The 12,505-nt window shown below is 39.9% G+C and overlaps 1 protein-coding gene across 6 annotated transcripts in view; it reads left to right on the forward strand.

Annotated features, from left to right (window-relative positions):
- Positions 1–12,505, forward strand: part of tox2 (TOX high mobility group box family member 2) — a 154,188-nt gene that overhangs the window by 105,263 nt on the left and 36,420 nt on the right. For all 6 annotated transcript variants that reach the window (XM_034680817.1, XM_034680811.1, XM_034680795.1 and 3 more), the window contains one exon: positions 11,382–11,663. In XM_034680817.1, the coding sequence (XP_034536708.1) occupies positions 11,382–11,663 (282 nt within the window). The remainder of the gene's footprint in view (positions 1–11,381; positions 11,664–12,505) is intronic.

Here is a 12,505-nt window from a genome sequence, read left to right on the forward strand (position 1 = left end):
TGCTAATAATGATTTTGACAATGAACACAGAAAAGTGGATAACTGACGAGTTATTTAAAATTAAAAAGCAGTTGACTCGCTGCTGATTGTTGACTTTTTTTCTTGAACTCTCTGGCAGCCTCTGTGGTCGTAACTCAGCAGTAGAAGTAGCACTGGCTGATTTTAAGCCCTGCGGAACAGACAGTCGTGTGCAGAGGAGCAAAGTTAAAGAGGCTTCCCTCTGCAGGAGATGGCTGCACCCAACAGGAAGAGACAGAGAGGACTCTTGGAATAATGCTGCATGTCTGCCAAGGCAACGTTGTAATCCTAGATTCACCCTGTCAGGCAATAAGTTTGATTATGGTCCTCATTTGAAATGTTGAATTCATCTCCATCCCCTCCCCCCTCTTTTTTTCTTTCCTGCTCCTTCCTCTCCACTCTCTTCTCCCTCATTCTTCCTCCTCTCCTCCCCCCAAGCTCTTCACCCACAGCAGTATCAACACCGCCATCACAATCACTCTAGATGACTTTTGGGAAACCTGAGTGATCTTGTGCACCCATGGTTTGTTTTTCAACCGCATTAGTGGAGAGCACAGCCGAGTGTTCGCCGACACTGTGCGGCATCTGCATATCATTACTGCCGCAAGGTCCTGAACCCTTTCTGCACACAAGATGCAAACCAAATGATTGGCTAGTTGTTTTATAGGACTAGGATATGCATGTGTTGGATACGAGATGAAGCTCTTTCTTTTTTCAGTCACATAATAAGGACTGGGGAAAATATTGAATAATTGTTTCAAAGATGTGGACAAAAAATGTGGTAGTGTTGTTAGAACAAACATTTTTTATGAAGAAGAAAAATGTTGAGTTTACTAGTAGCAAGAAAAAATTGACACCACATGAAAATGATGCTGCTTCAACCATATTCTGTATAGAAGTAAATGTAGCACACAAGACATGAGCCAAGGGGCGTGTCCAGATTTTTTAAAATTGGGGTGGCCTAACCCTAAGGCCTAAGAATATATAACATGTACTGTATTTACCATTTCTTTCTGCACAGTTCAAGTCTACCTTTAGCCTGAACAATAAAATATCAAAAAAGATGTCATCTGCCTGTGTGTAATTTTAAGTCACACCACAGAGTGGTAACATACAGAGCTGGTTGACTCATTACTCTCCTACAAACTTGTCCTATGAAATAGATTTAGGGCGTGTTTTCCTAAAAATGTAAAGAGCCAAAAGAAAAGTGCTACACTGATAAGCAAAACAACACTGCAAGCAGCCCGTTCAAACACAGCCAACATTTGATTTTAATCTAAGTCCCACCTCTGATATGGCATCATAATGTATGTAACTATATCATATTGTACTGTATCATATCAGATGGTGCTGTATCACATTGTATCATATTGTAAACCTATTGTATCATTATAACATATTGTATCATATCGTTTAGTGACATCTCATACAGTATTGCACGGAATCTCATCGTTTCTTATCTGCAAATCATAGTTTATGATTTTGAGGTGGCATCTGAGGTAGCCAATCACATTTCTAGGGGCCATGCCACCTTCTGGACATGCCCCTGTATGACCCGATGGTTTGTAGTCATCTGTTTTGAAGCCTTGAGTTTGTCATGTTGCCTGCCACCATGTTGTTTTTTTGGACCCAGAGTTGACCCATAGACTGTATAAAATATGGACGTAGTATCCGTGACGTCACCCATCTGTTCCTGAGAGCTGTTTTGAAGTCAATCGACAGCCATATTGGAAATGCGGAACTCAACCAGGCAGAGTGTGATGTAGTATAAGCCTGCTAGCCAACAGCTGTGTGTTCCCGACCGTGAGTCACGTCAGTCATGTCCTTATTTGGGAAAAAACTCGTAATCTTAATATCTTCTGAGCCGTCACGTTAGAAGAAAAATTCACTGACCGTACAGTGTGTCGATAGAGACATTAGCCTCATAGGGCCAAGCCGTTTGTTGAACCAGGCTGTAAAGATGTTAATTAATGCTGCAAAGATCATCTTTTTTTTTCCATTCATGTCTATGTGGTTTCTGGTGTTTCTGCAGCCAGCCTCAAGTGGATTCTCGATGCATTGCAGTTTATAACACTTCTGCATAGGCTTCATCGTTTGAGACCGGAGGTTGCCGCTTGAGTTGACCACACTTGGACAAGACAATGGACTGTTAGAGGAGTGAGGAATAATTCTAGTGCCAGCTGAGTAGGCAAGATGTAAATGTATGATTACTGTGAAATAAGTAAGGATATAAACGCATGTTAACTCATCAAACAGTAAATATTGTCCCAATTCTTCTTCAAAACAATAACTAAGTTGATGTTTTGCCACTGTTACATGTTTATTCTATTATATTCTGTAGTCATTTGGGAGCTATTTAAATGTTGTTTGTGTTCCAGTTGAATGTTCAGCAATAATGATGTGGTTGTTGCTGACAGCACTTCTCCATTAGTCTCCTCTCTCCGCCAATATCAAGTGTTCTTAGACAGAGAGGAAGAAACAGAGACAGAACAGAGAGAGAAAGAGAATAAAAACAAGAGAAAAGAGGGTCAGTGACACATTTTCAGTGACTCAAATTGATAAAGAAGAAAAAAGGGAGGAGGAGAGAAAGTAGCATGAGGCAGCTAACGTTTGCGCACTTGCATCAGTTTGTAGAGTAAAAATGAAAGCCTGCGATAGATAGACAGAAACAGAGGTACAAGGAAGGTTGTGTTTATTATTTGATAAAGCCTCCCTTATAACCTCGGCATGTTGAGCGGTAGCTCTGGCTCTCCTTCAACTCTGCGGTGTGCCACTTCAAATTAGTCGCTTGTGGAGAGGGCCTTGCCCCGTCTTAGCAAAATGCATTAGTACGCCACTCAGAGCCTCATACAGCCTAGGGTTAAACACAAATTATATCATTTCTGTCATCCAATCAAATCACACTGACCCCCTGACCCAGGAGATGAGTCAAATGCATAATGAAATATGACATGGCACAAACGCTGTGATTCTAATCGGCTCTGACACGCGATCAGATGAGACTGACCTCCTGACCTCGACTGACAAGTGAGACGAGCGCTGGGAACAGGATACACAAGGGAGAAGGAGGGAAGGAGACATAAAAGAAAAGGGAACAATTAAGGAGGCTGGTTTTAGTCAATGGGAGGTTAGTTAGTAATCAACTCAGTTTCTGGGGTGAATCAGGCCATCTGCACATCGGACTGTGCACAGTTGGTATTGGCTTTCACATTATTTCCAAATTTTCCTCCTAAAATGAAAAAAAAATGAAGCTTTTCTTTGTCATGGGGCTGCCTTCTTCTTCGTCTTCGCAAATAGCTGTGGCTAAAGAGATAGTAGCTGGATTTTATTTCCTAGAAAGAGTCTGCCTTTGACATTATTTTTTCCCTGACTCACCCTTTCTCTCTCCCTCCCCCTTCCCATTCCCCCTATCCCATTCTTTCAACCAGTCAGGACACCAAGAATACACAGTGGTTCAGTTTAGCATCCCCATCCCCACAGCCCCTTTCATGATTCCAACAGTAACATAGTGACAGATAATATGCAGCCCGGCTGTTTTAGAGAGAGATGAGATGACACAGGGGAGGGGATGGAGGGATGGAGGGAGAGAGAGAGAATGGGGGGTGATCGGGTCGAGGTGGGATGTGGAGCAGGGACCAGACCTTGTGGGCTCTGTAAGGGGGCAGCCTACAGGCTGGTCAGGGCTGCCAAGAGAGGAAGAGGAGATGGAGGTGTAGGGTGGCTGTAACTGGATCCCTCCCTCCCTCCTCCCTCCTCCCTCCTCTCGCTCTCTCTCCTCTCTCTCCCTCATCTCTCTCTCTCAGTCTCTCTTCTCTCTCATCTTCTCTCTCTCCCTCTCAGATCTCTCTCTCTCTCTCCTCATCTCTTTGAGCTCTGCCAGAGACGGCTTTGTGGTGTGTTGATACCCCCTGACATGATATTGTAGCAGATGAACAGCTATGGCTTTAATTAAGCCTGAGTTGACTGAGGGAGGTAGAGGGATAGGAAGAGAAAAGAAAGGGAAAAGAGAAAGAGGAGTGTCAGAAACAAACAGCCTAATGACAAGAAATCACAAATGCTTTGTCTTTGTTGAGAATTTGGCATTGTAAAATAAGTAGAATCTTTAGGAAATACATTTTATCTCCTGCTTTGTTACATGACAACCATAGAGTTAAAAAATGTTACTAATTTGTAGTTTCATAAAGAAGCCTCAAGTTGGTTTTTGGCCATTACTATCTTTTTTTAAAAGAACAAAAAGTGTCCATGTTTTAGCAATGGGATTAATACGTATCTCTATGCCTTTATCCTTATTCATGATTGCAAATTGTGCTTTACTGTTACTAATTGTACACTGAATTAGGTTGTTAATTGAAAAGAATCATTATGTTTTATTAAAAAAGACCTAAAACTAGTGATTGACGACACCAAGCAAACATATTGATTTGTATCGTATCTTATCGCGTTGTGTCCATAGACTGCATAAATAATGGACGTAGTATCCATGACGTGTTGTTCCTGAGCGCAGTTTTGGCACCAATCGTCGGTGGCAACCATATTGGAAAAGCGGAACTCAACCAGGCAGAGTGTCACGTAAAGAGGCGGGGTTTGAGCCTCCTAGCCAACAGCTATGTGTTCCCGTCCAGGAGTCAAGTCAGTCATGTCCTTATCTGGGCCAAAAATCGTAATCTTAATATCTTCTGAACCGTCGCGTCAGAAAAAAATTCACCCCGCACAGTGTGTGCCGATAGAGAGATTAGCTACATAAAGCCAAGCCGTTTTTTTGAACCAGGCTGTAAACATGTTAATTAATGCTGTAAGATCGTCTTTTATGAATTGGTGTCTATGTGGTTTCCGGTGTTTCTGCAGCCAGTCTCAAGCGGATTCTCAATGAATTGCAGTTTATAACACTTCTGCATGGGCTTCATAGTTTGAGACCGGAGGTTGCCGCTTGGTTGTGTCCTGTCCTATCTTGTCGTGTTGTATCATATTGTATCATTTCGTATTGCGTCATATCATGTATCGTATCGATTCATATGGTATTGTATCGTATCATATCGTATCATGTTGTATCATATCGTATCATATTGTATCATATCGTATCATGTTGTATCATATCGTATCATGTTGTATCACATCGTATCATGTTGTATCATATCGTATCATGTTGTATCATGTCGTATCATATCGTATCATATCGTATCATATCGTATCATATCGTATCATGTTGTATCATATCGTATGGAATGGTATTGTATGGTATGGTATGGTGTGGTATAGTATGGTATGGTATGGTATGGTGTCGTATGGTATGGTATGGTATGGTATGGTATGGTATGGTATGATATGGAATGGTATAGTATGGTATGGTATGGTATGGTGTCGTATAGTATGGTATGGTATTGTATGGTATGGTATAGTATGGTATGGTATTGTATGGTATGGTGTGGTATAGTATGGTATGGTATGGTATCGTATAGTATGGTATGGTATTGTATGGTATGGTATAGTATGGTATGGTATTGTATGGTATGGTATAGTATGGTGTGGTATGGTATGGTATGGTATGGTATGGTATGGTATGGAATGGTATTGTATGGTATGGTGTGGTATAGTATGGTATGGTATGGTATGGTGTCGTATAGTATGGTATGGTATTGTATGGTATGGTATAGTATGGTATGGTATTGTATGGTATGGTATGGTATGGTGTCGTATGGTATGGTATGGTATGGTATGGTATCGTATGGTATGATATGGAATGGTATTGTATGGTATGGTGTGGTATAGTATGGTATGGTATTGTATGGTATGGTATAGTATGGTGTGGTATGGTGTGGTATGGTATAGTTTGGTATGGTATTGTATAGTATGGTATGGTATGGTGTGGTATGGTGTGGTATGGTATAGTTTGGTATGGTATGGTATTGTATGGTATTGTATGGTATGGTATGGTATGGAATGGTATGGTTTGGTATGGTATGGTATTATATGGTGTTGTATGGTATGGTATGGAATGGTATGGTTTGGTATGGTGTGGTATGGTATAGTTTGGTATGGTATGGTGTGGTATAGTATGGCATGGTATGGTTTAAGACAGTTTTGCATCAGCTTCACTTTTAAAAACCAAGAAGCTATATCCCATTATATATAGTTTTTGATAAAAGTAAGAAGTGCTCTGTGTGCACTAGTAAACAGGATCATTCATTAAACTACAGTATAATCTTTCTTGCAGAGAGTGATGGCACAGTGAAAAAAAAATAGCTGATGCTCTCAAACTCTTCCTAAAGATAAATCCACCGTTTTTCCTTACAAACTGGACTGCGTGGAAAGGACAGATAACAGGGCCTGACTTTGTCTCTACGTGCAGAGAGATGCTCGTGAAGGTGTTTGAACAAAGAGTGTTGGAGGTGATGGAAGTGGTAGTGTGTGAGGGATTTTAAGCATAAATCACCACTGTGACAAAGCTCTCCAATAGGCAGATAAGTGCACATTAGCGGCAAGGCAGATCCGTCATCATCTGTCTCCGAGCTGTCGGTCCCGCCCTCTCCTCGAAACAAATGCAGACTTGAGGGGACTCCAAAGTCTGCGTCTGTGAGGCACACGAGCAACTGGCCTGAATATGCTCATGCACTCGTGCCCATATTGTGGGACTTCATGTGTACCTTAAACATGTTTATGAGGAGTGTGTAGCAGTTTGTGGGCCACCTGTCAAAATAATGTTTGCAGGTCAACAGCCCCTTTTCATAGATGTACTCGGAGAAGCCAAATATTCAAGCTAAAGCTGTGACTGTATATATTATATATTTGATTTGCAGTTTTTTCTCTGATATTGATGAGCTGTTTGGTTTGTGAAATGTCTGAAACGAGAGGAAAATGCATATCTCTGAGAACACATTAAGGAAAATGTCTTTTTTTTTTCAACCAATAATGCAAAAAAAAGTGGAATTAACAATTAAATTAAACATAAAAAGCAGCAAAAGCTCTCATTTAAAAGCTAGAAGGAGAGACTTTAGCTTTGAAAAGGGTCTAATGGAACACAATAATATAGTAGAGGACTAATCCATCAATCTCTTCAGTTTTTTCTGCAAAAGAATGGCAGGATCATGCAGTGTTTTGCAGACACTGAAATCCATGCAGCTCCTTTGTTGTATTTTTGAATTATATTTGATAGTGAGCCATTTAACAGACTTAATAAACATTTTGTTATTAATTGGGTTATGTCCTGGATCCAGATTTCTACAGGCATTGCAACAATAATCTAATAAGAGAGAGAATGTACAGATAATGAGCCATTAGCCACAGTCAATATCGTCTCCAGAAGGCCTTGAACACTCCGGCAGTGTTGCAGAGGGAGGCGGAGATCTGTGCCAAAATAAAAGACAAGCTGGAAAGCTCCCCAATCAATGTTATTTTCTCTCTCAGTCCCAGACCAACTGTCTGTTCATCTGTTTCTTTCAAATGAAAGGTGTGCTGCTATGTAACACTTACAGTCGAGAGATCTGTCTCTTAATTAAAATGTTACAGATTGTGTTTCGCTCGCTGTGCAGGCTGAGCATACTGTGTATTGGAAATAATGTTCCCTATAGTGTGTGCTATTGATCAGAGGAGGAAAATAAAGGATGTGTCTGTGAGGAAATAGAATCTGTGAAACGCAGCTTTTGGTAGCTGCCTTGCTATTGAAAATAAACCAGTGATGAGAAAAAAAAGGAGGCAAGCTTTTGTTTGAAAAGCCAATTCCATACTAGGACACATGCTGGTCTATACTACATGATCCATCAAATACATCTCCTTTGTTTGGATTTTACTTTTAAAGCAGAAAAGAGTATACATTATCCAGAGTGTACATGTGGTCCTGTACATGCAAGCTCATTCTGAATAGAGGCATATGAATAATTTATCCTGCCACAATACAACTGGGAATGTCCTTGGTATTTACATTTTATAATCAAGGGCACTGGATGAGCCCTCACAGCAATCTAACACATGACACATCCTCAGCCATCGTCCCGTTACACAATCAAAAGCAACATACAGGAGCTGTAAAAAGTCTCTGTAGTTTGGATATATATTTATACACTGAGAAAACAAAGAGTTGATGAACATGCTAGATGATGACTAAGCGCGGCCTGCTTCAGATTCCACAGTGGTCAAACACATTGGTAAGGAAAGATGACGGTGTTCTAAAGGCTCCGAGGGGAGACGCTCACAGGGACTCACTTCACACAATGGCCCCAATGTTTACAGCAGACAATTTAGTTTCCTTCCAACAATTATGAGGGAAATTGAATCTCAGGAAATGTTCGTTCTCTTGTCCATTAGACCAAACAATAACATTATCCCCACAGGTTTACAAAAACATCTGTCTTCAAAGGACAGGCCAGAAAATTAATATCAACTGGCTCGCAGGCTTTTTCAGGACAAAGTAAATCAAATTGAGGCGATCACACTTCCTTTTCGCTTCTTTTTCTTCATTCGGAGTAACATGAAGGGAGATAAAAGTGTGCTTTAAACGCTGAGTCTGTGTCTGCATTCTTAACATGCTTTTTTGTGGTGAAATTAAAGACCTGTGTGTTGGGTTTTGTAGCTTAATGAAACTCCTCTCATCTGGTTTTGTGCTTACCGCGTTAGATTCCTTTAAAAGACATTAAATACATTTTAATCTGGCTGAAAGCTTTTGCTGCAAAAGGAACAATATCCATTCATATGTACTCAAAGGCACATTAAGGTTTGCTCCACAGGAATAACAAAAACAAACAGCTTTAAAGCCACTATCTCTGAAAAGTAAGTAAACAGCAACATTAGACAACACTACATTTTTTACATAGACTGAGTTTCTTTGCTGTGAAATTGGCTTTGCTTTTTCCCCTCCTAATTTGTCATTTCATTTTCAGCTGTAAATCTTAACAAAGCTGTTATTTATATGGCCACAGTATTACAGAATGTGCCTTTACCTTCACCTTTATAATAAAACAGGCCTGTGATAAACAAGGAAAAAAATGTGCCCAGTATCCTCACTCCTTTCTTCCATCTCCCCGCGCCCCTTATTTTCTAAAAGTATCTGTTTGAGAGATAAATGACCACTCTGCTGCCGAGGATGACAGCCTACACAAAGATGATATTGAATTGATTTCAGAAATGTTGCAGAACTGACTGTTTGATGTATACCGCTAGACATGAATCATAAAAATTCTATTAAAAAGCCCTTGAATGGCTGACACCAGAATATTATTTGTGATGATTAATTTGACTCAGTCATTACAATGGGAGTCAAGTTGGATCGCCTCAGACAAAATTGCTTTTCATTCCCCTGTTGAATTTCCCTGCTATTTTTCTTTTCTTCTTGCTCAGTGCAGAACTCTGATCTGATTGGACTTACTGTGTTAGCGCGACAGCACACAAATACAGAAGCTGCCGCTCTCCTTTATTATACTGATCGCTGAGCTTTGAGTTTTTGTTCCAAAATGAGACGTTCAACATTTGAAACAAAATTACACCTATTTGAACAAAATGACAGATCAGGATTTAAACAGTTTACAAAGCTTTTGGGTTGAGTGGAAGGAAACAGAATTCCTCTGAGAACAAGATGTTAACATAATAAGAAATAAACGCTTCTTACCCATGTCCCCCCCCCCCAAATAGGTTGTTTAGACTTGAAGAATAAATACTTAAGGTTCAATTTAAGGTTAAGCATTAATTAATACTTAACACAGAGGGTTTTAATTAATCAGCAGTGGATGCTGTGACCCGAGGAGTGGCTTAGTGGAAACTCAGTGTTACTTAGTACAGATGTCAGTGAGCAGTATTCAGCCAAAAATGTCTTCATCTGGAAGTCCCTCACAAGAAATAGAGAGAATCACAGGTTATTGTAATAGTCTGCACCTGCAAACCCAAATTAAGACAATAAAGGCCGTGGAACTTTAAAATAAGTGATGTAGATAACACAAATAACATCAATATTTGCTGTTGCATTGTTGTATTTAATGTATTTATATGGAATCAGAATACATCATTATCAGGCAAATACCGACGTTGATAACATGATTTAAAGCAATCGAAAAGGGCAACATGTCCAAGATAGACAGAGAAAAGTTAGTGGCGAAGACGAAGAACATTTCCATCAAATGATCCATTCATTAAAGTGACAGTTAGCTGAATTGTTTGCAATTAGCAATGGAAGTATGTACAGTTGTTTTTGATACTTTGCACTGATGCATTCTTAAACTATTATAGGAGTTCTGTTTGGAGGTCTCCTGTCATCTTTTTTTAACATCCAGTCAACAAGTAATGAGTATATGTTGTGGGTGACATATCTATTCAGGCAGCTTGACCCCTGGTTCCCAAACTATTCTAAAATCACTGATGAGCTTTAGCTGGAATTTGAAGAAAAATGGTCTGAAAACGCTCTGTCAAAGCCAAAAGTAAAGATATTTGTGAAGATCAAACACTGAATTATGTGTTATATCGTGTTTTTCTAGCAGCCAAAGAGCTTTGGTTAAACAGTTGAAATCTGTTTTTCTTCCTTTGGCCAGTGAGGTCAGTTGATTCAGAAATATTCCACAGATGAACAGACTTTGTGAGTGGTGTGATTTGGATTAAGTGGAAACTTAGTCCCATTTTCTTTTACACGGCACAAAACAGGATGACCTCAGAGAGTTATTGTTTCATGAGATCACTTGTCAAAACCCTGACATGTTGTGGTGGCCTGATGAACACAAACTGGGATGGCTGTTGGAGTTTGGTGTGTTTAAGCTTGCTGAGTTAATCTCAAAAACCAGGAAAGAAGACAAAACAGCCGGTGTTTTTCATATTTATTTATAGTTTAGTCTTTTGTTTTTCCAGGACTGTGCTTTTGAATATCTTTAGGGTGGAAATTATTTCAATTTTCCTCTTTTAATATTGAATTAACAATCCTACCATGCACTTTAACCTTGGACTTCTAAAATGTATGGTCTCATATAAGCCCATTGGCATTCTTGGAATATTGAATGAACAAGCCTACCATGCACTCTTACCCTGAAATGTATGGTCTCATGTAATGTATGACACAACAACAATATAAAAACTTCAACTTTTAAAACCATGAACTCTCCTCTCAATTTTTTTCTTTTGAAAATGTCACCTCGAAGATTTTAGACTTAATGCAAAGCCAATTGAAGGCCTTACATTTCTTTCAACCTGGCTTATTTCTTCCTTTTAAACTCATGTCTTCTGTAATAAGTTGTGAAATCTCTCTGCATGTTGCTTTGTCTCATTAGCTAAATGTCCTGATATGCAAAACATGTGACAGTGCCATACAGAAAGAAAAAGTAATAACTTCTCTTGTGTTTGATCTAAAAATATGTGTCATTCCTAAACCTATGCACCGTTCTCTGTCTCTCTTTTAGAGCTACACAGGTCAGACCGGCGGCGGCGGGGGAGGAGGTGGAGGTGGAGGTTCAGGCAGTGGAAACGGGGATGAGGACTACGAGATCCCCCCCATCACCCCACCTAACCACCCCGAGCCTCCTCTTCTTCACCTGATGGAGCACGACTCCACAGGCTACCTCTGCCACTCGCTGCCACACAATGGGCTCATCAACCCGTACTCGTACCCCGAGCTGCCCACACTCATGATGTCGAACATGCTGGCACAGGACAGCCACCCCATCTCCAGCCAAATGCCCTCGGTGAGTAGAATGACCTAGGCTGAACCAGGGAGGGGGGGTTACATTGTGGTGACCTTAACCATAATGGCTTAAAGCAGAAATGTACAGATATAGTTTGTTTTATTTTACTATCTGAGCTGCATGGGAAGACAACAGGGCAAACTACCGACCCTAACATGGTCATACAAAAGTAGTGAACATGTACCATATATCTAGTCACATACAAAAACTGTAATAGGGCCATGGAGTGCATCATATGTCGTACAAATACATTTTTTTAATGATGAAAAAGACCTTTCGGTATTACAAAATTTCTAGAACAGCAATTTGAAGCATCTTTGTTATATGAAACAGATTGCAAACTTACAAGATAAAATACATTTTAAAGGCATAAAAAGGAGGCAAAGTACGGAGGGTAGAAAACGAGGGAGTTTGAAAAATTTCGGACAAATTAAATGTGATATTGTTTTCCAACTTTTGGATCCTGCAAAACATCCAAAACATCTATTTCATAGAGCACTTTAATGTGAAACAAATTGCCACCTTAGGAAGAAAAAGTCGTTTCAGTCGCACAAAAAAGGAGTCAAGTAAAAAAAGATGGTGGCACACAGGAGAAACAGGACAAATTCAAGTTTAAAAATGATTTTCAAAGCCTTTTTCAATCTCGCAAAAAGCTTTAAAGTGACATAAATTGCAACCCTGTGAGGTATATTTCATTTTCAAAGACATGAACAAGGGGACTAAGTAGCGGAATAACTGAATGGCTGTTCAGTGGCTGCCATGTCAGCTCTGATGCATGGAGAAAAGGATTGTGGGTAAATCCATCAGCATCATATCTACCTTGACAGCATGCATCGGTCAAT

This window comes from Notolabrus celidotus, chromosome 1 (genome assembly GCF_009762535.1).
Source record: "Notolabrus celidotus isolate fNotCel1 chromosome 1, fNotCel1.pri, whole genome shotgun sequence".
In the NCBI taxonomy this organism is placed as follows: Eukaryota; Metazoa; Chordata; class Actinopteri; order Labriformes; family Labridae; genus Notolabrus; species Notolabrus celidotus.